Source organism: Podarcis gaigeae (assembly GCF_964106915.1).
Source record: "Podarcis gaigeae genome assembly, chromosome: 14".
Lineage (NCBI taxonomy): Eukaryota > Metazoa > Chordata > Lepidosauria > Squamata > Lacertidae > Podarcis > Podarcis gaigeae.
Genome location: NC_139690.1, coordinates 29,643,986 through 29,671,467, shown reverse-complemented (window position 1 = coordinate 29,671,467; position 27,482 = coordinate 29,643,986). Strand labels below are relative to the sequence as shown.

The 27,482-nt window shown below is 46.7% G+C and overlaps 1 protein-coding gene across 2 annotated transcripts in view; it reads left to right on the top strand.

Moving 5' to 3' along the window:
- Positions 1-15,028: 15,028 nt before the first annotated feature.
- TNRC6A (trinucleotide repeat containing adaptor 6A) overlaps positions 15,029-27,482 on the top strand; it is a 37,734-nt gene continuing 25,280 nt past the window's right edge. For both annotated transcript variants that reach the window (XM_083711989.1, XM_083711988.1), the window contains exons 1-4: positions 15,029-15,282; positions 17,190-17,237; positions 26,287-26,377; positions 26,868-26,889. In XM_083711989.1, the coding sequence (XP_083568115.1) occupies positions 15,278-15,282; positions 17,190-17,237; positions 26,287-26,377; positions 26,868-26,889 (166 nt within the window). In that variant the 5' untranslated portion in view covers positions 15,029-15,277. The remainder of the gene's footprint in view (positions 15,283-17,189; positions 17,238-26,286; positions 26,378-26,867; positions 26,890-27,482) is intronic.

Sequence of the window (27,482 nt, the reverse complement as noted above, 5' to 3'; positions counted from 1 at the left end):
GGGTTACATTCCTCTTATTTTGAGGTTGGCCTACAGTTGCTTGTGAAACTCCTTGGTATTTTTTCCTGAAAGGTGGCATATACATTATTATTATTATTATTATTATTAAGAAGAAGAAGAAGAAGAAGAAAAGTGTGGTGCAGTGGTTATAGTCAGATGCAACTTTGAGTCTGAAGACCAGAGTTCAAATCCCCACTTAGCCAGTCTTTGGGGCCACTCAGTCCCTCTCAGCCTAACCCTATTACTGTGGTACCTCAGGTTAAGTACTTAATTCATTCCGGAGGTTTGTTCTTAACCTGAAACTTTTCTTAACCTGAAGCACCACTTTAGCTAATGGGGCCTCCCGCTGCCGCTGCGCCGCCGGAGCACAATTTCTGTTCTCATCCTGAAGCAAAGTTCTTAACCTCAAGCACTATTTCTGGGTTAGTGGAGTCTGTAACCTGAAGCGTATGTTACCTGAAGCATATGTAACCTGCGGTACCACTGTATTATGGAGAGGCAGGACCGCTTCCTTCAGAACAGCTCTAGGGGAAAATATACAAAATATACAAAAGCAGAGATTATTGCATTTATTTCCCCTAAGCCCAAAGCACCAGATCTTTCACAGAACCTCTTGAATTGTCTTTACAGAAACATAACTTAGCCAGGCAAGCGTAGCACTGGGGAAAGCTTTTGGTGAACAATTCTAGTCTTTTAAAACCAATGAAGCCAAATTTCCAAAATAGGAAGAATGTTGTTGGGGCGAAAGGGCAAGGCAACACAGAGAGGTTTGCAAATAAAAGTTATAAAGTCGGTCTAATATAGCTAGTTATATGTTACCTGCTTTAGTGGAGTCTTGGTCATCAGAGCATGTGCAGACTTCCTTGTAGAAGAGAAGTTCTGAGAGAAAGCATCTTTGGACTTCCAGTTCAATGTTTCTGGGAAGACCAAAGCTGAAGCCTTACATATTTGGGGGGAATGTGAGATCAGTAAGAGCTGGGTATCCATCCTAAGATGAATTGTTTAGCCAATCATGAAATCGCCTCCATCTCTGATGTCAGTGGTTCCTGTGGCCAGCCACAAAGCTACTAAAAGTCCAGTTCAACCTCCCTAAAGATTCTGAACTTACAATACAAAGGCCCAGCCAGTTCAGACCTGTTGAGTCATTGGACAGAGAGGCTTAGCCAAAACTACAACTAATCCAGAATGTGGCAGCTAAACTGGTGACTGGGAACAGCTGCCAAGACCATATAACACCAATCTTGAAAGACCTACACTGGCTCCCAGTATGTTTCCAAGCACAATTCAAAGTGTTGGTGCTGACCTTTAAAGCCCTAAACGGCCTCGGTCCAGTATACTTGAAGGAGCACCTCCACCGTTCTGCCCGGACACTGAGGTCCAGCACCGAGGGCCTTCTGGCGGTTCCCTTGCTGTGAGAAGCCAAGTTACAGGTAACCAGGCAGAGGGCCTTCTCGGTAGTGGCACCTGCCCTGTGGAATGCCCTCCCACCAGATGTCAAACAAAAAAATAACTAACTTTTAGAAGACATCTGAAGGCAGCCCTGTTTAGGGAAGCTTTTAATGTTTAATAGGTTATTGTATTTTAGTGTTTTGTTAGAAGCCGCCCAGAGTGGCTGGGGAAACCCAGCCAGATGGGTGGGGTATAAATAATAAATTGTTGTTGTTGTTGTTGTTATTTATATTCAGAAACAATGCAGCCTGATAGCTTTCTGTTGAAGGCTAAGTGCAAGAGGTGAGAAGCTCTAGGGGGCACTGTTGAGCTGCATCAGAATATTGGGGTTTGTCACAACTAAGAACAGTGGCAGAAAGCTCTTGCCTTGACATCCTAAGATGGGCACCCAAGGCCCTGCTCTGAATGCCTCCTCTGAGAGATGGCCAGAGAAAGGCAATCTCTGTTTCTCTGTGGCAGCCCCTTGCTTAGAGAGTGCTCTCTTCTGGGAAGCCCACCCAGCACCAACATTGCCTTCCTTTGGGTGCCAGACAAAGACGTTATCTATTTTTCAAGGCTTGCAGATGATAGCGAGGAAGCTGCCTTATACCAAGTCAGTTCTTTGGTTGAGCTAGCTCAGTATTGCCGCTCTGACTGGCAGCGGCTATCCAGGGGTTTTAGACAGGGTTCACTCTCAGGCCTACCTGGAGATGCTGAAGACCTTCTGCATGCAAAGCAGATGCTCTTTCACTGAGCTATGGCCTTTCACCATGCAAGTCAGACCCTTGGGCCACCTAGGCCAGTGTTGTCTACACTGACTGTCAGCATAGAATCATAGAATCATAGAGTTGGACGAGACCACAAGGGCCATCAAGTCCAAACCCCTGCCAAGCAGGAAACACCATCAGAGCACTCCTGACATATGGTTGTCAAGCCTCTGCTTAAAGACCTCCAAAGAAGGAGACTCCACCACACTCCTTGGCAGCAAATTCCACTGTCGAACAGCTCTTACTGTCAGGAAGTTCTTCCTAATGTTTAGGTGGAATCTTCTTTCTTGTAGTTTGGATCCATTGCTCCGTGTCCGCTTCTCTGGAGCAGCAGAAAACAACCTTTCTCCCTCCTCTATGTGACATCCTTTTATATATTTGAACATGGCTATCATATCACCCCTTAACCTCCTCCAGGCTAAACATGCCCCGCTCCCTTAGCCATTCCTCATAAGGCATCGTTTTGAGGCCTTTGACCATTTTGGTTGCCCTCCTCTGGACACGTTCCAGTTTGTCAGTGTCCTTCTTGAACTGTGGTGCCCAGAACTGGACACAGTACTTCAGGTGAGTGTGATGGCCTGGGATTCCAATTCAGAGGCTGAACCAGAGGAATCCCAGCCTGCACAGGAGTCCCCGCCTCCAGGGCCGGCTGAACTGGGGCAAGGCCTAGATTCTGAGGAGCCTGCACCTGTGTCAGATCCTCAGGAGCAGGCACCAGGTGAAACCATTCTGGCCCCAGAGGTGCTTGAGGACTCAGTGCCTACAGGTGAGCCTCCCCCGGGGCCCAGTAACCCTTCAGCTTCTCCTGAACTGCAGAGGCTTAGGGCAGAGAGGCGAAGGGAACTGGTTTCTCCCAGGAGGAGTGCTCGCCTTAAGGCCAGGAGAGGCGGGGCTCCTGGGGGCCGGGACCGCCCCTGGCCTTAGAGAAGATAAAGGTCAGTCAGCCCGGTCCCAGGTTGCAGGAGCAACGTCGTCATTGAAGAGCTGTTTCGGCCAACATCCAGTCCTGTCCCTCCGGTGTTCCTGTTCCCTGCCCGGCCTCCTGCTTCCAACCTTCCTGCGTTCTTTTTCCCCGCCCGGTTTCATGCTTCTGATATCCATGAGTTCCTGTCCCCGCCCGGCTCCCTGTTTCGGACCTCGCCTCACATCTTGTGAACTCTGACTACGGTAGCAGTACCTTCCCCCCGGGACCAGCACAGTGAGGTCTGACCAGAGCAGAATACAGTGGCACTCCCCAGGGTTTGAGGCAGGGTTTCCTCCCAGTCGCACCTGGATATTGAAGCTGGGACTTTCTGCATGCTCTGCCACTGAGCTTTGACCCTTCTCTGGATGAGTGAATAGTAAAAGGTAAATGTAATGGTCTGGCTTTTTGGTGGTTATTTTTGGGTGATCATGCCTGAACTGAGGAAGATAGTGGTTTTTTTTAGTGACTACTGTGATGAACACTTTATATAATGCATAATTCATTATTTATATGTTGCCCATCTGACTGGGTTGCCCCAGCCACTCTGAATGGCTTCCAGCAAATTAGCACAGTAAAACATCAACCATTAATAACTTCCTTATACAAGGCTGCCTTCAGCTGTCTTCTAAAAGTCAGATAGTTGCTTATTTCCTTGACGTCTGATGGGAGGGCGTTCCACAGGACGGGTGCTGTGTGTAGAAGCACTTCCTTTTATCTGCCTGAACCTTCAGACATGACACAAACTGGGTCTCACTCTATCTGGTCCATCTTTCTGATGCTCCTTCTGGTCCTTCAGTCTCCAGTTCCTCCAAGTCTAGTCTAGTACCCGGCTGAATTCCCAGTTCCAAAATTCATGGGAGGCCCATTCCTTGCGTTGCTCTGTGCAGAAGCTGTACCCCACTGACACTGCCTCATTGTCTCTTTAAACTCTGCTACTGAATCAGATGCCATGCAGGTGGAACAAGCAGACAAACATGGTCCTGAGAAAGCTCCAAACACAGGCCTTCAGCAGGGTTTCTCATAGGGCAAAGCAGGCTAACATGTGTCTCCCCAGGTGTTTTTGGACTACAAGTTCCATCATCCCTGAGTGTTGGCCATGCTGGCTGTGAGGGCTGATGAGAGGTGGAGTCCAGCAACATCTGGAGAGCCACAGGTTAGCCACCCCTGGCGTAGCGGCAGGTAGGATCTGTACTTGGTGAGATGTCACATGCTTCCCGCCCTGCTTTTTAACACAGCACACCGCCAATCTTATCAAGGCAATTGGCCTTACATCTTGGATGCAATGAATAGGATGCATTTAATAGAGCTGGTTTTTGCCCATGAGTCTGAGCAGGCGTCTCTGGTTGGGAATGAATGGAACCTAATTAGGGAGGGGGGGATGAGGGAATCCAGGAGAGGTGCTGATCCCAAGGAAAGCCAGTGATAATGGGGAAATGAATGAGCTGCCACCGTCAGCGGAGAGACGCTATAATTATCTTGGCCTGACACGCTGCAAGCTGTCTGTGATAATGAGGCAGTGCCTCAAATCAAATTAACTGGCATTATTAAGCACATGGCGCAATGCTTTTTTTCGCCACAGTTGCGGCCCTTTCCAAGAGCAGCATTCCAGCAGGACAGGGAAATTATGGGTTCCAAAAAGCAGGTGTTGGAGTGGCTAGCGAGATTGTCAGACTGCTAGGTCCGGGGTTCAGATCTCTGCTCCTCCACAAGGTTTACAGAGGGACTCTGGGCCTCACTCTCTCTCTGTCTCAACCTAATCTACCTCACAGGGCTGTTGTAAGGATAAAGGGGGAACTATGCCTGTTACTCTGAGCTGTTCACAGCAGGAAGGATGGATTTAAAATGCAATGATGTTTTGTCCTGCATGAGCTGAGTTGCCAACTGAGCAGAAAAATATTTTGCTCGGCGGGTTGTTTATGTTTGTTTGCTTTTTGAGTTGCAAGCCTCACAAAAAACAGTTGAGGGAGTTGGGTATGTTTAGCCTGGAGAAGACTCTGAGGTGACAGGATAGCCATCTTCAAATAGTTGAAGGGTTGTCACATGGAAGATGGAACAAGTTTGTTTTCTGCTGCTTCCGAGGGAAAGACCTGAGTCAATGGATTCAAGTGATCAAAAAAATGAGATTCTGACTAAACGTTAGGAAGAACTGTCTGATGATAAGAGCTGTTTGACAGTGGAAAGGACCCCCTTGGAAGGTGGTGGACTCTCCATTGGAGGTTTTTAAGCAGAGGTTGTATGGCCATCGTGACGCAGGTGGCGCTGTGGGTTAAAGCCTCAGCGCCTAGGACTTGCTGATCGAAAGGTCGGCGGTTCGAATCCCTGCGGCGGGGTGCGCTCCCGCTGCTCGGTCCCAGCGCCTGCCAACCTAGCAGTTCGAAAGCACCTCCGGGTGCAAGTAGATAAATAGGGACCGCTTACTGGCGGGAAGGTAAACGGCGTTTCCGTGTGCAGCTCTGGCTCGCCAGATGCAGCTTTGTCACGCTGGCCACGTGACCCGGAAGTGTCTCCGGACAGCGCTGGCCCCTGGCCTCTTGAGTGAGATGGGCGCACAACCCCAGAGTCTGTCAAGACTGGCCCGTACGGGCAGGGGTACCTTTACCTTTACTGTATGGCCATCTGTCAGGGTGGGATGATGTGCTATAAATGCGGTTTAAACGCATGGTGCACTTTCATGCACAATCAGTAGCATAGGAAGGCAGGGGTGGGGCGCACTGGGTGGCACGGTGGCTGGAGGGCCTGGCTTGGATAGGGCTATCTTCCAAAAAAAAGCTCAAGAACTTTGGACGGTCTCCAAGCTGCAACTTGTTTTCATTCATCATCACTGACCATCATTCATCCCCATTCATAATTTTTTGAAATGTCCAGGGAGGCCGTCAGATGACCAGTGAAACAGGCAAGGCAGGAATCCCGCTCAAGTTTACTTTTGCTTAACTCACCACCCTCATTCTGGAGATACAATTTTGTGCAAAGGACCTAATGGATCTTAATCTGGAGAACAGGTCGACATGCCCACATTCTCACACACTGCAATTTGTCAAGCTAACAAGACCCGCAGAGGTACCACACATGATTCATTAGACTGCTATATCTGGAAAAGAGGTGGAGCTCGGTGGTCAGTGGAGCATCTGCCCTGCATGCAGAAGCCCCCAAATTCAATTGTTGGCATCTCCTGGTAAGACTGGGAAAGAGTTCCTGCCCGAAAACCTGGAGAGCTGCTGCCAGTCAGTGCAGACAACACTGAGCTAGATGGACTGTTGGCCTGACTTGGTGTGCAGCAGTTTCCTATGTTCCATGGGTTTATATGATTAATTATGGGATGTACATGTGTGGACTCGCAGACACCTAGGGAAGCATCTGAGAACCTTCTGGTAAGCTGTTTGTATGGATCTCCAAGTAAGATCCATGCTCTGTACCTGAGATTCTGGGTGTCCCCAGACTGCCACTGTTGTTTCAGTAGGGATTCAAGCACCTACCATAATTTTAGGTTTGCACAGTTAAAGTGGATTATTAAAGCACTCTGTTGCCCTAGTGCAACAAATCCACTTGAAAAATAAAATAAAAACTACGGTTTTGAAAAAAAAGCGATGGAGAAACGCATAGAAAATGAACAAATGGTTAACGGGAAGACATATAAACATTTCACAAGCGCCAGTCAGGATGCAGAACGACTGCTGCTCATTCTCATCCAGCCATTCTGCAAACATATCAGGATGGATGGGGAATAAACATGTCCTCTAGAGGAGCCCCAAGTAAGAACCAGTGTAGCCGCCATGCCTCTTTCTTTCCAGAAGACAATAATGAGGAGCACTGTGTGAATTTTGGGCACCGTATCTTGAAAATTATATTCAATGAATTAGAGAAGAGTGTGTGCTGGGAAGGGAGAGGTGCATGAAGGAACCCCTTTTTATTTGGGGTGCCCCCATTTTGCTTCTGAGCTAATTGAGGGGATGACAGACCAGCTCTGGAACATGTGAAGTGCAATGGGTGTGCACAGAGTGTTTCCCACCATTGCTGAATAATCACTGCCGGCTGTGTTACATGTTTTAGGATGGGTAGGGAAATGGCAGAGATTCCCCCCTCAGTTCCAGGCTGCAGTGTCCAGTCCCTGCCTGCAGGAGGCAGCAAAACACCTCCTTTTTGCTTGCACATAAGCTCCAGTCTTCCTGTGTTGTGTTTGCATGTATGGCTGTAATGCAATTTATTTATTTTTAAAATCATTTTCTTTTACATGTTGCAGCTTCAGGCGCTGCACTCATCTGTCCGGGTTTACAGCGGGGCATATGGGTACACATTCACCAGTTGCATAAAAGATCCTGGAGTTTGCTACCACCACAGCTTCACCTCCGACTGCAGCAGGAGGTGGCCATTCAACATGGAGTCATAGAACTGTAGAATTTGGAAGGGGCCCAAAGGTACATCTAGTCTATGGTTACCAGATTCTTTTTCCAATGAATCCGGGGACACACTTTGTTTTTTTGTTTTTGAAGCTGAGTAGCAACAGGGAGGCAGTAGTGGGGATGGTGAGGCAAAAGACCCTGGGCCCAAGCACACATGCATATTGTATAAAGGTGCAAAGCCCTTCTTTCGCACCCTGTGAAACATAAATGCGCAGTTTTTTTAAAAAAACTGGGCAACGGCGCACTGCGCACCTGTGACTCCCGAGCCTTCCCCGATCTCCTTCCCCTTTTGTTTTGACAGATCAGGGGAGGCTTGGGAGTCACGGGCGGGCGGCCATTGCCCAGGAGGGGTCAGCCTGGTAGCGCAGTTGGCTCTGGCTGGCTTCAGGAGCTGCTTGCTGCCGTGGCGCAGGAAAAATGGTGGGCACCATGGCAGAGAGCAGCAAGCAGCTCCTGAAGCCAGCCAGAGCCAACTGCGCTACCAGGCTGGCTCTGGGCTGCTGAGGCTGCCGCTGCCACGTTTCCCGGGGACAGATTTGCACATCTGGGGCCATTCCGGAGACGGGAATCTGTCCAGGGACAGATTTGCAAATCAGGGGACTGTCCCTGGGAACTGGGGACGTCTGGTAGCCCTAATCTAGTCCAACCCCCTGTGATGCAAGAATCACAGTACTATGGAATTATTTGACAGGACTTGTGGAGAGTATAGATAGAGGTGGGGGCCCAAGAGCCACATTCCCCTTTGGCCTGTTGTCTGGGAGTCCCATTGCAGCAGTGGTTGTGGTGGCCATATTTTGTGTCATTTGCAAATGGTTCAGTCCCCAACGTCTCCAGCTAAGAGGTTGCGGAAGAATTGTTGAATTGGAAGGGACCACGAAGGGCCATCTAGTCTAACCCCCTGCAATGCAAGAATCTTTTGCCCAACAGGGGCTCAAACCCATGACCCTGAGATAAAGAGCCTCATGCTCTACCAACTGAGCTATCCCAGCAGTTGGAAGACCCATGGAAACTAATAAACATGACTGACTCAGGCCCATTCATTTCAATACCTCTACTCTGAGCAACTGCTGACTACAATCCACTGTCTTATTTTCAAGCAGTTCTCGGACGCTCCATAGTTTGCCATTCGTTCCGTGCAGGTCCCCCCCGCCCCCGCTCCGACAACCAGGTGGGTTCGTCTGAGATCGGGTAACACCTAGGAATTATTTTCTGCAAATCCTATTACAGAATAAGTGCATGTGGATGTTTAAAAATCCAAAACGTGCAAGCTTTGGGAAGTGGCCGAGGCATGTCTCTTGTTGTGCAGGGCCCAACACCAAGTACTCAGTAAGAATTTACTTTAAAAGAAAAAAAGAAAAAGAATTAACTGTACAGCTAACTTGCAGTACAACTAGCATATGTGTCTACTCAGAAGTCTCTTTGTATTTAATGCATCTAACTTCCAGTAAGTATCATCATCATCATCTTTAATTTGTATACCGCCTTTCTATCTTACAATACTCAAGGCGGTTTACAAGCTGAAGGGGAAAAAATGTACATCTTATAACAATCTAATGCAATACAAAAATGTGATAATAAAACAACTTTAAAATAGGCAACCTCCATCAAAAAAGTAACATTCAACAATCATTAGAATAGTATCATCAGCACAGGTTGGCAGCCTAGGTTTTGCTTTAAGCAGGATAACTCTGAATACCAGTTGCTGGGAAACACAAGAGGGGAGAGGGCTCTTGCACCCGGGTCCTGCTTGCTGGCTTCCCACAGGCACCTGGTTGGCCCCTGTGAGAATAGGATGCTGGACTAGATGGGCCCGCTGTGTCCTGACCCAGCTACAGGACCCTTGCTGTAAAACCTCCAGGTCCAGAGGCAATCTATCTAGATTCCTAGGTTCAGAGGGACATTTGGCCACAGCGAGACACAGATGCTGGACTAGATGCCCCTCTTTGGCCTGAACCAGCTGACTCTCCTTATGTCCATATGTTAGAGTTGTCATGGGGGGCGGAAATAGGGTCCTTATGCCTTTAACAGCTGTATCTCCACAGGACCAACAGAATATGGCTGGCTTCCCTATGGTAAGCATGAGTTTGCCCAGAGGTTGGGTGGGGAGCACCATGGCAGCCATTTTGTGACTGGCACCCACAGTACTCCTCAAAATTTGAAATGCGCCTCCTGTTCAAAATTTGTCTTAAGCAGAGGGGGAACTGTGTCTTGTTTTGAGAAGTGGTGGTGTGGAAAGTTGAAGAGATTGAGACACACAGAGAGGAGTAACTATATTCTGTGTCAGTGAATCTGACCCCTAATGGGGAATGTAGAGAGGGAAACAAGAGGAATGTGCAAAGAGGCAGCCCTTGAATGAGGCACATAAGTATTATTTTGTTCCAATAAAAGGGATCTCGTTTCTGATAAAAGCCTATGGAAGAGCTACAGATTGATTTCAGAGATTTTCCTTCCTTCCATGCTGTGTTTCCCCTCTGCTTCGTTTTCTTCCTCCCCTTTCCCATGAAGAGAGAAACGGACGAATGCCGGCTACTTTAATGTTCATTAAAACAAGATAAATTAGTCATGCATGAATAACAAGGCCAGTTTGTAAGCTCCTGCGTAGCATCGAAGTGAATGATTAAACATTAGAAATAACTTTCTGATGGCAAGACTCTGGAATGGATGTCCACAGAAGGTGGGTGGACTCTCCTTCGTTGGAGGTTTTTAAAGAGAGGTTGGGTGGCCATCTGCCAGGGGTTCTTGGTTCCTGCATTGTACGGGGCTGCACAAAATGAACATTGTGGTCCCTTCCAACTCCAAAATTCTTTGAAAGTAAGAACTAGGTTTCTAGATCAGGTCAAGGTCCATCCAGCCCCCTGTATCCTGTTCCCAACAGCAGAAGCTTTTGGGGGAAGCCCATGATCACCGTTCCCCTCGTTTGTGCTTGGCAAATGCTTCTGGGTGGTAGGCTGCCCCTGTACATGGAGGTTTTACCATCTGCCATGATGGTCAACAGGACACCCTCCCCTGGGCGGCCATTCTGGGTGCCCATCCTCCTCAAACAGCCGCCAGTGCTACACTTGGGCTTCATGCCAACATTCCTCCGCTTGCAGATGGTGGTGCTGAGCCCAACTGGAGCACACAGGTTCTCCTCCTCCTCCTTCTCCCCCCCCCCCCCGCACCGCCGGCTGGGCCGCCTTGGTCTCCATGGCAACCTGCATTCCCTTCTGCGGTGCTTCTTGCCTGTGCTTCCCAGCTCCCCCCCATTTGTATTCTGCTCCTTTGTCTCCTATTACAGGTTGGCAAGTTGCCAGGCCAGGCATCCATTTCAAAAGCAGCCTTTGTTTTTATGGGCAAAATGGCTAGTCAGGAGTGGACAGGAGCAGCAGAGAGGAGGAGGCTGGACATTGCGGGGGGGGGGGAGAGCAGGACCACATGCACACACACCACACCTGCAGCCTGGGAATATCACCTAGACAAGGCAGCCGCCTGGTTAAGGGAAGCCTAGTTGATTAATCCTATGAATTTTAATTGATCAATCCAGCCTTCCCTAAACTGGTGCCCATTCATGTTTCGGATTGCGAGCCTCATCAAGAGTTACTCTCCAAAGCCTCTGGGGGCACCAGCTTGGGGAAGGCTGAATGAATCCATCCGTTAGGTCTGGATAAAACCTGAATAAATTGAATCAAATCTCTGTTTTTGGAGAAACAGCTCTCCAAAGGTAGTGTGTGTCACTAATTTGGAGAAATGTGTTTTTGTGTGTGGCTGTGTCCTCACAAACACTGCAGGAAATGGGAGGGCCTGGCTATGCATGAAGAGAGTATGAAATTGAGAGTAGAGCATTGCCCTCATCTCCAGTTTGTAGGCTTCCCACAAGCTTCTGGCCAGCCACTGTGAGTACAGGATGCTGAACTACTTGGGCCATTGGCCTGATCCAGCAGTCTCCTCTTAGGTCTTTATGGTGGGAGCAGGGCTACTTAACCCTATCCCTTTTGCCCACTCAATACTGGCCCTCCCAGCTGCTCCCCCCACCCGACCCTGCGCCTTTTTCCCAATTGGGGAGAAAAGCAATTTTGATTTGACTAACAGTCGATCACCGAGCCTAGGACTTGCCGATCAAAAAGCTGGCGGTTCAAATCCCCGCAACAGGGTGAGCTCCCATTGCTCGGTACCTGCTCCTGCCAACCTAGCAGTTCGAAAGCACGTCAAAGTGCAAGTAGATAAATAGGTACCACTCCAGCGGGAAGGTAAACGGCGTTTCCATGCACTGCTCTGGTTCGCCAGAAGCGGCTTAGTCATGCTGGCCACATGACCCGGAAGCTGTACGCCGGCTCCTTCGGCCAATAAAGCGAGATGAGCGCCACAACCCCAGAGTCGGCCACGACTGGACCTAAAGGTCAGGGGTCCCTTTACCTTTTTAACAGTAGACAGGGAAAGGGTTAAACAGCAGGGGGGGCCTCCAGCCCTCTCCTCCTGCTTTCAGCCCCCCACATCACCTGGAGTTTGGCCTATAAAAGGGAAGGATCCCATTCTCATTTCATCAGCCCTATTTGGGCTCTTCTCCTGTGCAATGGTGGTCAGACTGGAGATGAACCAGAAACCCACAGGTTCTTCCCAGGCTTGGCTTCATTTTTTTATTTTGCTTCAGCAGCTGTTTTGACCACAGCTCAAAAAATAAATAGGTGCACAGCCTGACCCAGACTGACTCAACCAGAAGCATCGCTCAGAAGTAGTGGGATTGACTCCTGAGTTCACAGAACTCAACTAAGATTAGTTTAATCAAAGGACTGGCATGATATTCTGCTTCTTCTCTTTTCTGAGAGAGAGACTGACTCCAGGATCGAGGGCAGGCCTCAATTCATTGCCCGTGCTTTCTTCAGCTTTCTCTTCTTGGCCCCAGCCAAATATGGGCAGGATTTGGTGTACACAATGAATCACCCGCTGGACTCCAATTTGAACATTCTCTGAATGGATCAGGGGCAACACGAACCTCATGTTAAAATTACGCCCACTGTGTTGTGCATCAAGGACTCGTTGCCATACAACTAATTTAGACACAAATCAAATATGTTTCCAAAAACTATCGGTTTGCTCATGGTTTTTCCATTCTCCTCTCCTTAAGATGCTAGACAAAGGCCACAGGAAATTCACCCCATTCCCTTGATTTTCCCCTATTGATGTTTTCTCAGAAGCCTTGACTACAAATTGCAGACCCAGGAAGATAAAGGAAGGGGGGGCAATGCTTTGATTGTTATGCTTCAAGTGTTCTGTGAATCCTGCGAGTCTTTTGTATTTAAATGCTGTTTTTGTGCCTTGACTCAAAATAAATCAAGCTGGTGATGGCAGGAATTATGTGATCTCTCTGACTGTGGAGCATAAGAGCAGAGTTGTGACTGGAGATAGATAGGCTGAGAAATAGACATTTGACTGGTGGCCTCATACTGTGGTTATTCCTTATTAGATTCTTTTATCCAGGCTGTTATTGAACTTATGCTTCACTGAAATCAATGAGCAAATATAGTAATGAATTAATTTAAGTCATATTGATTTCAAACGGATCTAAGGTCAGATCCAGATCATGACCTGTTAACAGCTTGCAAAGGAACTCAAGGGCAGCTCAGTTGTTGGGATGCCTCCAGCCTGTCACTAACTTGGAGGAGGGTTCAAAGTGCATACCGGAATTTTAGGCTTGTGCAATTAAAGGAGATTAAAGTGTTCTGTTGCCCTAGCAAAACAAATTTAAAAATGAACTTTTTGCAGTTTGGAAAGTGACAAGAAAATCAGGACAAATGCTCATTGTTGTATAACTGTCCCATAAATAAATCAGAGTGGATGCTCAATAAAGACTGGTCATCATGTAACTTCTGCATAAGCTTTCTATAAGCAAATCAAGATGAATGCTCAGTAAACAGGAAATCTGGAGGAACCCTTGGTCTCAGATAAGGGAAACCCACTGCCAGTAGAAATCCCTCCTAGGCTGTGAAGCTCACTGACAAACCTTGGGCAAAATAGTTTCTCTATTTCTCTCCCTGTCTCTCATAGCCCAACCTCATAACTTTCACAGGACAGCTGCAGGGCTAAAACACATTGTGAGACTGGCTGGGGCTGATGGGAGTTGTAGTCTAAAACATCTGGAGGACATCAGGATCGTGAAGGCTGATATAAACAACGACAAGGCTAATTACACTGAACAGTTGTAATTGCTCAGATCATCAATTGTATTTCTGAACAGCACGAAAAACATCAACCCCTTAAGTTGTTAGAAGCAAAGCATCAGAGAGACATGAGAGAAATGCTGATAAGATGCCATATCTTATGGGCAAGAGTAGCTCATTAATGGGGCCGGCAGCAGAGAGTCATCTCTTATTCTATTGGTGAAGGAGGGGGGAAGGGGAGTTGCTACCCTTGACCTAACCTTGACCAACAGGGAAGAACTGACCGAAGGAGTGGAAGTGGCAGGAACCTCGAGGGAAAGTGACCGTGTCATCTTGGGATTTGTGATAGAAAGACATAGTCAAGTGTACACCATGGAAGGCCAAGTTCACACAGCTCAAGCAACAGTTGGGTAGGATGCCACTGGTACACATTAAAAGAGGGAGGGAGGTTATAAAAAGTGAAATACTGAAGGCACAGCCACAAGCTGCGGAGGGTGGGGTGGGGGGCTGAGACAGCACAACTGTGGCGTTAAAGGGACATCTATGGGAGATGGGAGGAAGGCCACATTACCAGGGAAGGGCCATTGCTCAAGGGTAGAACACGTGCTTTGAATGCAGAAGGTCTCCGGCTCTGTCTCCCGAGGCATCGCCAGTTAGGGCTGGGAGAGAGATTCCTGCCTGAAACCCTGGAGAGCCGCTGCCAGTCCGTGTAGGCCGGGGTGGCCAACACCCAAGACACTGCGATCTACACACAGAGTTAAAAACTGCCAGTGATCTACCCCCTTTTGGGGGGCTCAGGTCAAGGTTGTTGAGCTTTTTTTAGGAAGGAGGGAAGCCCCGCTTTTTGGAGGTGCAGGGCTGTTGAGCTTTTTTTTTTAAGGGGAGCCAAAGTTGTTGAGCTTCTTTGGGGGGAGCCAGTGATCTACCAGTGATCTCCCACAGACGTCCGGTGATCTACTGGTAGATCACGATCTACCCGTTAGACGTGCCTGGTGTAGGCAATATTGAGCGAGATGGACCAAAGCCTACTTCGCAGGGTCGCTGTGTGAATAAAATGGAGTGCGGGGAGGGGGAGCGTGTGCGCCACCTAGCGCTCCTTAGAGGAAAAGAGGCGCGCTATAATAAATGCAGCAACTGAGCTGATGAATAAGCCACTTCCCTACATCCACGGAGAGGACTCTTTTGCCCCTTCTTCCACCACATTTTTTCTAACACTTCGTTCCACGGCGGATCCGCCGCGCCAATTCGACCTCCCTCCCTCCCTCTCCCGCCCGTTGCTAGGGCGCCATGTTGGCGGCGACGGGAGCCCCGCCGGAAGTGCTTCCAGCCGACGGGGGGAGGCGGGGCGTCCGCTTCCGGGGCGTGGCGGCGACGGGGCTGCTGGGGAGTCTCCTCCGTGAGGGAGGCTGGAAATGGCGGCGGCTGGGAGGGGGGAGAAGAAGAAGAGGCGGAGGCGGAGGCGGCCGACCCGGGTGGAGCAGCAGCAGCAGGAGGCAACCGAGGCCACCCTGCCGGGGACCCCCAGGCCGGGGCGCCGGGAATAAGAGGCGGAGCAGGCGACACCCCCGCCGCCCCCCCCCAAAGCACATGCGGTAAGGAGGGGGCGCCGTGGTCCGGGTTAGGGGGGGTGTCGTTTGCAGGACAAGGTGCAGCCGGGACAAAATTTTCCTCTCAGATATATCTCCCCAACACCTTAAAAAAAAAAAGCCCCTCACTAAACATGGCGCGCGAGGGCCGGGCCTGCCCCCCCCCCATTTTGCTGCTGCGCCAGCGCTCCGCCTTGCACAGAGCTGCCCGAGAGAGAAATGCGCGCCCCGCCGTCGCCGCCCCGTGCCCGCGCTTTGCGTGCGCCTTCGCCCCGGGGAGGCTGCAAAGCGGTGCATGGCGCCCGGGGGGAGGAGAGGGAAGAGAGAGTGGGGAAGAGAGAAAGAGAGTGTCTCCTCCTCTTCTGTTTACTTCAGCTGCAAATGCAAGAAAGCGTGAAAGGGGGCCCCTGCGAGGAAGCGGAAATTTCGCTTGCCCCCCCCCCCGCGCCGGCCCGCAGCAGAGGATGGCGCGAGAGGAGGAGTGCAGCGCAGGCAGCCGTCCACCCATCCTGCGCTCATTGCAGACAGGAGGCGGTGGGGGCCCTTATGCCAAATGAGAAATACTTGTAATGATGCTGGTATGCAGCCTGCTAGCCCCAGATTTGCCTAGATGGAAGGAAAGAAAAGGATGCCTCCCCCACCCAAAAAATAGCATCTAAGTAGAACTAAAGGGGTGCATGGGCAGAGGAGGTGCTTTCAGTCGAGCTCCCTAGGGTGCATTCTTAGATGGAGAGGAGGGGTGCCCCTGTTGTAATAAATAGCAGAAAAGTCTGTGCCACCCTGTTGGCCTGACAGTGGCTGTACCCTTAGGATGCCCTCTGTAGATCCCTGCAGGGTGAGCAGCGTTGAAGGGCCTCCATAGAGTAGAAGTTGCTGAGCTTTTACCTCTTTAGCTGCTATGTTCTGAAACACCCCCCCCCCCTTATTTTAATTGAATGAACGCTGGTGAGGTATGAAAATGCCACCCCATCCATTTGTTGGGCACACATTTGTATACAATAGCAGCTGCGTCTTTAGCAAAACAGCTGATACAGTACAAGTAAGTACGTCGCCATGTTCTGTTGCAGGTAGAATCTAGCCGAACCGTTAATCCACCTCCTATAATTCCTTTGCTCTGAGCCCAGAGGGTGGGAAGTTGTTACAGCATGTTTCCAACTCAGCCATAGATTCAAATCCCTTTTGGGACATATTTGAGAGCACTTAATGTTGTGATTCCATGTTTGGTGCTTAGGCCTCAGTCCCACCTAGGGCAGAGTGTTGCAAGTATGGTGTGCCCTACATGCAGTGAATGTTCTTGTGGAGAACATCAAGCAATAGCAATTTCTGTTCTGAAGCTATATTATTAATAGACTTTCTGTTTGCTAATCTTACAAGCTGGTCTGAGCTGTATAGTTCTAGCTTCTTTGGGACAGGGCTTCTCAATGCATTCCAGCTTTGTCTCTGGTGCTATCTGAGTCTATCCTGTTAGCTGCTTTTGCGGGCCTCACTTATCTTTCACCTGCACCTTCACATTAGTTCATCTGATTAAATGGGTCGTTGCCTACAACAGGAGTTTTAAATGTGTTGGTTTTGAAGGTGCCACAAAGCACTTCCCTTGGGTTTTCTTGCAAGCAGTTGACACGGCTGTCTTCCTGTTGGTGCCAGAAATACATGTTGTGCTCAGAACGGGACTGATGAGGGTTTTCAGCTGCTGAACTCTTGTTTCTCCTGCACCAACGTATGTGTTTGTGTTCACTGCTTTTCTCAGTCAGCTAGTGCATATGTGTATTTTTATTCATTGCATATTCATTTCTCATTTAACTGAGCACAAATCCTTTAAATCATTGGTCAGACAAGTATGCCTGTATTTGTACTTCTGATTTGTTACTGCCTGGGCTTGTTTTCTTGATGGGTATATGTGTGTTCTTTTTCAGAGTGTTGGAAGCTAAAGCTACCAAAGAAGTCGAAAGAAAACTAAGCAGGTAAGTCAGAAATAAAAGGGCAGAGAATGAACTGAAGGGCATGTAGGAATTGGGAACTTAGACAATTGACAGTTTGCATGATTTGTTTTAAAGAAATGTGGTGAAACTTCCTTATAAAAAGTAATTGAGCAGAGGGGTCCTTTGTGAAGCGGCGTCCTCCACTCCTTTAAATATCTTGCCGAACATATTTTCTTTTGCTACATTTAAACTGTTGCCAGAAGCAAGCAAGAACAAAAATGAATGCAGGGTTTGTTTGCTGTATGTGTTTTTCATCCTTGCCTAGCCAAATGGATTTTTATTGGCTGGAAATCATCGCTGGCCTTGAACTCAACACAAGCCGCATCTTGTGAAATAAACATTTGTTCCTTTCTATGTGCTGTATTAAGGAGTGTGAGAAGTAGCTGCTTGCTAATAGCCGGGGAAATTTGAAACTTCCCATTACTACAGTAGTAATAGAAACTTTGGAATTAGCTTAAGAGTTTGGAGTGGGAATGGGGGGTAAATATGTGACCGAATTATTTTTCAGTACTTTTATTCTCCTCCTTTATCTTTGCAAAGAGGTAGACCACTATTCCCGTAGTGCAGCTAGGCAATTGAGAATGAGCAGTGCACTGCAAACCCAGGTCACTCAGATCGAAACCCTGAAATGTACCTGCTCAAGTGCTTTCTGTTTTCTTGCATTACGCATATTACGTATTGTTTCTGCACTTGTAAGGAACTGATCTTTTAGTGTGGCAGCACCTACACTTTGGAACTCCCTGCCTATTGATATCAAGCAGGCGCCTTCACTGTACCCGTTTGGGCGCCTGCTTAAAGCATTTCTGCATATGTAAGCCTATCCAGTTATGTAGATCTTGATGAATTTTAGTGTTTGTTTGTTTTTTGCTTTTAATTATTTTGATATGTCTTTAATTGTTTTTACCTTTTTATTTAGGATTTAAATAATTATTGTATACTGCTTAATAGTTTTGTAAACTGCTTTAGTGGTATATACATTTCATTAAATAGAAACTAAAAGCACTTTTGATTAGGGATGCCTACCGAAATATGTTAAAAGTTGACCTGTGTTTTATTTAGTAATTTTAGCTTAACTACTGATTTTAATTACATTCTGAATTTTTTTGAAAACAAATACACCTATTAACTTTTTTTAAAAAAATGTATTGCATATTTCTCTTTTTTATACACTATTTACAGTTAAGCCATCTACAGATGGATAAATAGTGATGTCTAGCCCCACCCAGACCCCCCCCCTTGCCGCACTCTGTGTTTGATAACTGCCCTCCCCCTTAACTGGCCACAATTTGGTCTTAGCCAATAGACAGGAAGTTAATTATTTTAAATGTCTGTATACCTCATTTCAGCTCCATCAGCCTCCCGAGCATACACTCAAATGTTGAGAAATGAAAACTGTATCTTGTCAAGATTTATACAGTTAAAAACAAGACATCCTGAAAAACCCTGACAGAGTTTACAGAGCAGAAATCAAGGCTACTACACCTTGCCTTGGTTTTGGTTTTTTAATGTATAGTAATTGTGATAGTTCTGCACATCAGTAGAAGGTCAAGAAGAGTAGTTTATTGATAATCTACTGAACATTGCCATTTAATTCTTAGAAACATAGAAACAAGCATATGTGCCATCACTGAGCTATGGCCCTCTCTCCTCCCAACAGTTTCCAGCTGCCATTCATATTTCAGTACTAGTTGGTCGCTGTAATACTGGGAGGTGAAAAGTTCCGATTCTTGCTACATTTTGTAATCCAGGGCTGAGTTGATGTTTAATGGCTGCTTGGAGCCTTTCCCAAGTTCACAAAAATAAAATAAATACTTCAACAATAAAACCCATATGCAATAACAGCATGAAAATGAACAAGAGCTATAATGAAAGCATTCAACTTTGCATTGTCACAAGTGAGGAGTAAATAAAAAGGAATATATGTAATCCCTTTCAAGGGAGGTGTTCGTACTTCTGCTTTTGAAGAAAAGCATGCTCCCAGTTGAAACACTCGGCTGCAAATGCTGCCAAAAAGGGCCCTGTCCTCTGCACTCCCCAATTCCTTCTATTCTCTATTCTCCTTGGAAGGAAGGGCCCCCTTTTCTGTCCTAGAAAAGAAAACAGTTGAGAACTCTGATTTATGCAAAGGACTTTGCTCACACGATATTCTTGCCGTGAAGCAGGTAGAGAAGCAAGTGTAAAAACCCTGAACTCTCCAAGGATGCCTTTGTCATTGTGAACACAGCTGTAGTTTTCTTGGTCAAATCTGTTGCTGCAGGCGTGTTTAAAGTGAAACTGGCAGTGGAAGGATAGTGTGTTTCATTACAGGAGGATTTTTATAGGGTGTCATGGGACTCCCATCAAGCAAATGAATGGTCAGGGGCCTTACACCTCACTGGCAGAGGGTGGTTTAATTGCAGTATCATTTTTACCCCTCTAATCTGTGCGCGTGTGCAGCTAGGGTAAATTTGAAATAATGGTACTGCTTATACTGAAATCACCCAACCTGGCATCTCTGGTGCTAAATAAATAATTGCAACAGAAGAAATGCTGACTAACATTAGAACTTAATGCCATCAAAGCATAAGCTGCCACTGCTACACCCCTATTGGGGTTTAGAAGTGAAACTTCTAAAGGACACGAACTTTCTTTAAAGCAATCAGCACCTTGCTGCATAAAAACAGTATAATAAATGTTGCATTTGTGGTGAGGATGTTTAGAGTGTGTGACATAAGCTATCTTGCCAGAGCTTAGGAGCTCATGCAAGGGGGTTCTGTAACAAATTTTCAGAGTGTTCAATAATGGTCTGAGTCTCCTTCCTGAGCCAATTGCTGCTGCCTACAGCACTGCTCGTGCTGTGGAGTGGTTCATCATAGACAGGCAGGAATCTTAATGAAACTCTGAGCAGAGTTTCTAAGCATGTGGTCAGATCTAGGACTGGGCGATAGCTTGTTTTCAATGTTGCAATATATCAGTTAAACATCTTGATATATCACAATATCTGAAATAAGGAAGGAACTTTGCAGAGGCGAACAGGACAATGTCCTGGCAGCTGCTACTACTTAGGGGTCTAAAACGGATAAATGACAATATTATCAATCATCCCACACTCAGTTTCATCAGCAGGCAAGCCAAAATGCATCGCAACAGGACTTATGGCTTTGGGTTTGGCTACCAAATGGTCCTGTTCAGACAATCCAAAGTACAGCGATGAGTCATAGTGAATAGAAATAATATGGGACTGCCACACTGCCAGCAGGCCTGCTAGGAAGCAGCGGCGGCGGCAGCGGCATAAACATCTTGCCATGATTGCGGTATGTGTCAGCAGTAGCAGTGATAACCTGCAAGGCCTGGCGGTGGCGGCGGCAAAATCAGTGGTGGCCTGCAAGTCCTCTTGGCAGTGCCAGGATCTGGCGGCAGTAGCAGCCTGCGAGGCCTTGCAATGGCAGCACAAACAGTGGCACAATGTTTTGCTGGTGAGTTATCACAATGTTGAAAACCAGATATCGCCTAGCCCTTACACACATTGTGATTTGCAATATATTGCCAGCTCAAATATTATGAAACAAAGCGGTTTTGGATAATATATCACCCAGCTCTAGTCAGTTCTTGCCATTTGTTATGCCCTCTGAAGGCACACTGGCTTCAGAGAAAACTAATGATTTTCCTCCTTTAAGGATCTGAATGAACTCCCTTGGCAAAATATGCTGTTAAGGTGGTGGCTCAACAATTGTGCTTGTGTACTCTGTTTGGGGCAAAAATACTGACTTGTTCGTTGAACCTTCAGGAAATTGTCCCCCCTCCCATTAATTTAATAGATGTTTCTGCACCATCTAACTTGACATGGAAACCCCATTGGATATGATTGTCTGACATAAACCCTCCACACTGTTTTCTTTCTTAAGATCATTTATACCCTACTTTTGACCCTTTTGAAATTGTAAATCACAGCAAATCACAGCAGGGATGTGGGCACACACAAATTCCAAACAGCTGTGAAACATTAAAAAAGAAGAGCTGTTTTGACATTGACTTGAGCGTGCAAAATGAAACAGACTTGTGGAACCTACTGCCCTGTGTGATCTGACGGTCTAGGAGCTGCTACTGAGAAGGCCTGATTTTACGTCTCAATCTTCCGCACGCTACAAGATGGCCGTACATATAATAGTTACTTCTAATGACTGAAATGCCTGGGGTAGGTTTACAGGACAGTGGAAACTTGGCCTGCAGCAGTTAGTGCAGAGATCTGTTGGGATTGCAATCCACAGCTGATTTATTTTGGGTTGCATCCAAAGTAGCTCTGAGTAACACATTCTGTCAGTGCAAGTGTTTCAGTTTGTGCATTGGGATGTCACTCGCCCCTGCAGAATCTTTCCTGGGGTTCCCCAAGACTCTTTAGTAGATTTGGAGAGGGTGCATGTGGAGAGAGAGGGAAAGTCCGTCTGGGCAAGTGTACACCCTTGCACTGACTGGACTGTTAGTTGTATACTGCCCTACATTTAGGTTCCAGCTCTCTTCCAGGGAGCTCAGGGTGGAGCACATCATTCTCCCCCTCTCCACAGTATCCCTGTGATGTAGATTAGGCTGAGCAATTGTGACTGACCCAAGGCCTCCCAGTGGCCTTCATGGCTGGGTGGGGATTTGTGCCTTGCTCTGCCAGGTCTTAGTCTGCTTATAGGACTGCTGCCCAAACAGTTCGTGTGCCATCCTTCTCATGAAATAATTTAAAATATTTATTGTTTATTTACAGTATTTATAGCTCCGCTCTTCGTAATAAAACAGAGAAAAACAACATGCAGAAATTAAAAAACTCATATAAACAGGACCAATAAACAACCAGACAATTCTGTTTTAAGGTCAACAAGCAAAATTGCAGCAACATAAATTAATATTTCCAATTTATTGAAGTACAGGCCTCAAGTTCAGCTGGGTTGCCAGGTAGTGATGTGTAGGTGGATTTGGTGGCCTTCTTATCTCCCTAGCAGCCAGCACAGGCAGTGTTCCGGAACCTTCAAGGTCTTGGCCTAAGTGGATGCTATAAATGACTTCCAAGTATTTGGAGGTTCACCATCGGAAGTTGTGATGAGTCAGAAGGGGCTGTGGAAGCAGCTCCATTTAACCCCTTCCAGTGCTTGGATGCTGCTTGAGTCAAGAGCAACACTGCCAACCTCCTCCTGCCATTATTATTATTATTATTATTCTTCAGATGATGGCTTACCCCACCTTCCAACTTGATTGCCATTGCTGCTTGACCATAACTTTTGCAGAGTTTCTAGCTTCCCTTCTTCTGGGTACCTTGACTTCCAGTGCAAGTCATACAGACCATATGTCTCATATTCCGCTTTGCTTGCCCCCAAAGTAAGAGTGCTGTGAATGAGTTGGCTGTGTATGGATAGTTTGCTCAGCTCCATTGCTGATTTGCGGGAGTCCTTGAGCCAGAGGTGATTAATATTTGCTTAAAGGTTTTGTCGTCTTGACCTCAAAGCTTTGAACTAATCATTAGTTGCATTTCTAAGATGGGTATTCCATAAATGCACCAAGCAAAAGGCACATAATTTGAGTGAGGCCAGCTGCCTTAAGGCCTGGAATCTAGCACAGGCGGATGTCTGTTTCAGCTCTTTGATTTGCCCTTTTGTTCTTAAACCGAATGTAACTGATTCTTGGGAAGGTTGGCTTCTGCTTGACACTTTGATGTTTGTGAATGAAATTGCTGTTGAGCCTTTGTAAACAGACTGCCTGGGTGCTTAAACATACAAAGGGTATTCGAAGGTAAAATGCGAGCTCAGAGGTGTCCAGGGAGAAAGTTTGTACAGCATTTTTGCATCTTACGTGTAATAAACTTGTGAGATTTTGACCATATGCAGTCAAAGGCAAGCTGATTGAAATTGTGCAAGTTAAAATCCGAGCAAGGCAGAGAGATGGGGATATGCCTGTAGTATATCTCACTTTCAGCAAAGCATTTGACAGACACTTTGTGATAGCCTTCTTGATAAGACAGTAAAATCACGGGCTGGGCTTTTGTTCCCAACCAAAAGCTACCCTCCCATCTTTGATTTTCTTCTGTGATTCGAGGTGCAAAGGACATGCTATTTTAAATATTTAACAAAAGTTAAATACGGCTTGATTGTAAATAGAACCTCCAAGACAGGCATGTGCTTGTCCATCTCCATCCGTTTTTCAGGCAAGATCCCTAAGAGGAGACGGGAAAGCATCCTCACACAGCTGCTCTGAACAGTGGATCTCAATAGAAAAGACCAACACTGCCTCTTGCTTAAACTCCATGGGCACAAAAGGTTCTCCTAAAGTAGCCATGTGCAAAGTCCGTTTTGGGGGCCTAATTTGGCAGTATATGTCCCGGGATAAAACCCTCAAAAAAAGATCAACAACTTTGGTCGGCCCTCACGCGTGTTCACGTGTTCACTTCATCAAATCTTGCTCTCTATGAAAAAAGTGTGGGCACCCCTGCTCTAAGAGGTGTATGACCAATATTTAAATGATCAATACAAGACAGTTAAAGGCAGGTATATTAAATATAAATAAAATATAATTAAAATCAACTGTTCAGCTAAAAACATTTAAACACATGTCTGGATACATGCCTGAACAAAAATAATTTTAGCAGTGTGGAAAAGAGTACACCAAAGGCACTTTTTCTGATGTCACAGTGTTTCCTGAGTATTGATACTGGTTAAGTATCAAGTGAGAGGCAGTGTGGTGTAGTTTGAAAGCACGTCAAAGTAGATAAATAGGTACTGCTCTGGCAGGAAGGTAAATGGCATTTCTGTGCGCTGCTCTGGTTTGCTGGATCTCTTTCAGGTCTATCCTGAGTGTATGCAAGCTCCTAGTTTATCTCAAGTTGGTAGAAGAAAAGATTGCTTGCTTAGTTTGTCTTGCATAGTACTGTGATAGACAGCACCTAATTACTTCCATATGAAGATTTATCAGGCTGCAGTGCAAAAGGTGTGAATAGTGTGTGTGCATTCAGTTGTCTGGGCTTCTTTGAACTCTCGGTGTGAACTGATCCCTGGGTGTGGTCTTGTGCAGGCAAACCTCATTATCTGTGGACTAAATCGCTTCCCTATCTGCTTATGCATGCTGCTTTATAACACCAATGGCCCCCTGGGTCCCCACAATTTGGAGTGTCAAGTCTCAAGAGGACTTGAATTGTAATGCAGGCATGATTTGCACACACACACACACACACACACACACACACACACACGTGTGTGTGTGTGTGTATATATATATCACATTGTGATTGCTTGGATCTATTGACTACTTGGGTAAATGCTACACATCTGTAAAAGGTTTTCAGTGGAGCATATTATGAGGGGGACAAACATGCTTGCTTTCGGTCTAATTTACTGTCCCTGTAATTGCCTTAAATTGAGACTTTGGGGTTGGTTGGTTGCAACAAGATGCGATAATTGAGGACATGTGGCACTTAAGTGGGTCAAAACGAGGCCAATAAAACTAGGAGTAGAATTCCATTACAGCTGGAAGGGCTTCATAAAGCAACAATTGTCAAGCTGTTTGCTTAGACCCATTGAGTCAGGCTAGCGCCATCTTGCGGAGTCTGCTGTGCCTTTTTGTTGATGCAGGGAGCAGACTGACTTGGCAGCAACTTGAATCCCCTCACAGTCCCCACCTTGCCCTACCAGGACCAAGCTATACCTAGCATGCAATCATGTGCCACCTTGCCCAATTCTAGCTAATTAGTGAAAAGCAGCCTCTGGAGGCTTGCAGTCTTCAGTGGAGCACAGAGTGGGGTGAAAAGGCTGCTTAACCCGTCTGGCTGCTTTCTACTCTAAATAACTCCTTCCCCAGCTATGTTCATGGAGGTAAGGGACTTAGCTCACTTAAGGGGAGAAAAGCAGCTGAAAGGATTAAGCAGCCAGCCCCCCCTGCCAATGCCCTGTGATTGCAGCTGCCTTTTGTCAGTTAATGCAGGTGGAGTGTCCTGAGGGTGTGTCTGTTTCCTGCTCAGTGATTCACCTTTGTCTTCTTCAGCACAGTCCCATGTGGAAGGAATTGGTTTGGAAGAGAGCCTCCCATGGCAATTCAGAAAGTGATTTCCTGGCCTTGCCTGTTGTTGTTTGGCTTAATGACCCTCTCTACTTCAACGCAATTTTCATATTTTCCCCTTACTTTTAAGGCAATTATTGTTATAGTGTCATCTACGTATCTTACTGTTTTAAGATCTGTCCCAGTCCTTTTTCTTGATGTGTTATGGCTTTTTCAGTTGCGAGCCTCTCTTAGTGGTACAAAATTTAGTACTGATTTAGTTATTTAATTAATTTGAACAGCAGGAGCTGTAAATATATAGACAAAGTTGTTTTGTGGTTTTAGCATTGTGATGCCTTTAGCTGGGCGAGCTGGTGTCTGCCTTCTCTTCCACACCCAACCTTGTATGCTTCTTGTGAGGGCAGAACTCAAAATATTTCACCATCCTGCAGGCCTCTCTTACCTTTGCTACCTTTTCCCCAAACCCCGCGGCCTCTTTTTTTTGGTTGCTAAGTTTGGGAGAAGTGGAGGGTTTGTTGTTTGTGCAGCTTAGTTGCCAGCACTTTCTTGCGCTACCCTTCCTTGGTTTGGGAGCCCGTGAGGCACTGCAGACCTTCCTTGCCTTTTCAGTGGGCAGCAGTTCCTCCTTTCCCTTGTTTCTAGTTTTGCCTTCGAGTAAGTGTAACAAATAAAATATTGAAGATTAAAAAAAAAATCCGTGACTTGCACCTTGTTAAAAGCATTTCTAGTCCGAATTCAAACTGAATTAAAAAGTGCACGCCATAATTCTTTGTACGCTTGCAGAATTAAAAGGTATATCTAGGAAGATACTGCTAGTATTATTAAAGTTAGAGTAACAGACATCTTAATGCTTTTCAGTATAGTAGGCAGAACTGGACTTATAATTCCTAGCAAATTAGTGTGGGTTGTATCCAAGTAAGTTTTACCCACAGTAGACCCAGAGTAGAATAAATTGGGGTCCATGCCCCGCAGGGAAGACATTGGCTGTGTGTCTTTGGAGATCTAATTGCAGCCCTGTCCTTCTCAGGGAATTGGTGCAAGAGGAGGAAGAACAGTTGATGGAAGAAAGGAAAAAGAGGAAAGACGACAAGAAGAAGAAAGAAGCTGCTCAGAAAAAGGTGAGTCAGAAACTAAGGCACTTAGTGGGTTGTAATGGCCACCAACTTTGGCAGTTTTGAAATGCGCTTAGGGAGATGCGTGGAGGAGGAGATTCTTGATGGCTACTAGTCATGATGGAACAGCAGGAGCATCTTATTGGCCACTGTGAGAGACAGGGTGCTTGACTGGACAGGAGCCCTTTGATCTGATCCAGCTTCAGGGCTCTTTTATGGGCCCAAAATGTATGTGTTTGTGAACCTCACATTGCATGATTATCAGATGTTTTAGCCTTTAATGCTGGGAGTTCTTTGCGCATAGGGGGAGAATCCTTCAACTTTAAAGGGATCTGACTACAGTTTTATAGGGAGGAGGGGAGACAATCTTGCTTCACATTTATGTTGAGAAAGGGTGCGTATGCTGATAATGCCCTATAAGCTGCCAGTTTGTGCCCAGAGTTGGGAAAGCAAGTCTCTGATAATCATTAATTGGGTTGTTGTTGTTGTTTTTCAGGCCGCTGAACAAAAAAACAAAGGTGAGTTATTTTATGGTTATTGGCTTGGCGTAACTTTGATACGACTCTTTGTCTGGTGAAGAGCTTTGAGTGCGCCTTTGGTGGGCTGGAGATTCTTCCATGAGAAAGCCTACAACCTGGCTTTTTAGTGATGAAGCCTTTTCTATTTGAGACACCACCTTTTTTCTTTCCAGAGGGGTGCATAAAAGAATCCTCACACCTTTGAGCTTCCCCCAGCCCATGTCATGTTGAACACTGAACCCCCTATTCTAAAGTACAGGCTGGAAGAGATGAGCAAAGAGCTTTGAAATAGGAGAGGAGGAGGAGAGAAATTCCTGCCCCATGCCTTAATTCAGGCATCCCCAAACTCGGCTCTCCAGCTGTTTTGGGTCTACAATTCCCATCATCCCTGACCACTGGTCCTGTTAGCTAGGGATGATGGGAGTTGTAGTCCCAAAACATATGGAGGCCCCAGTTTGGGGATGCCTGCATTAACTCTTGTAATTCAAAGCCCTTTCCTAGTTGTTCGAGGCTGGAGAGCAAAGTCCCCCTCCCCAGACCCAGTGGTCTTCCTTAGATACCAGATATTGCTGCACATTTTAAATGCCTGCATT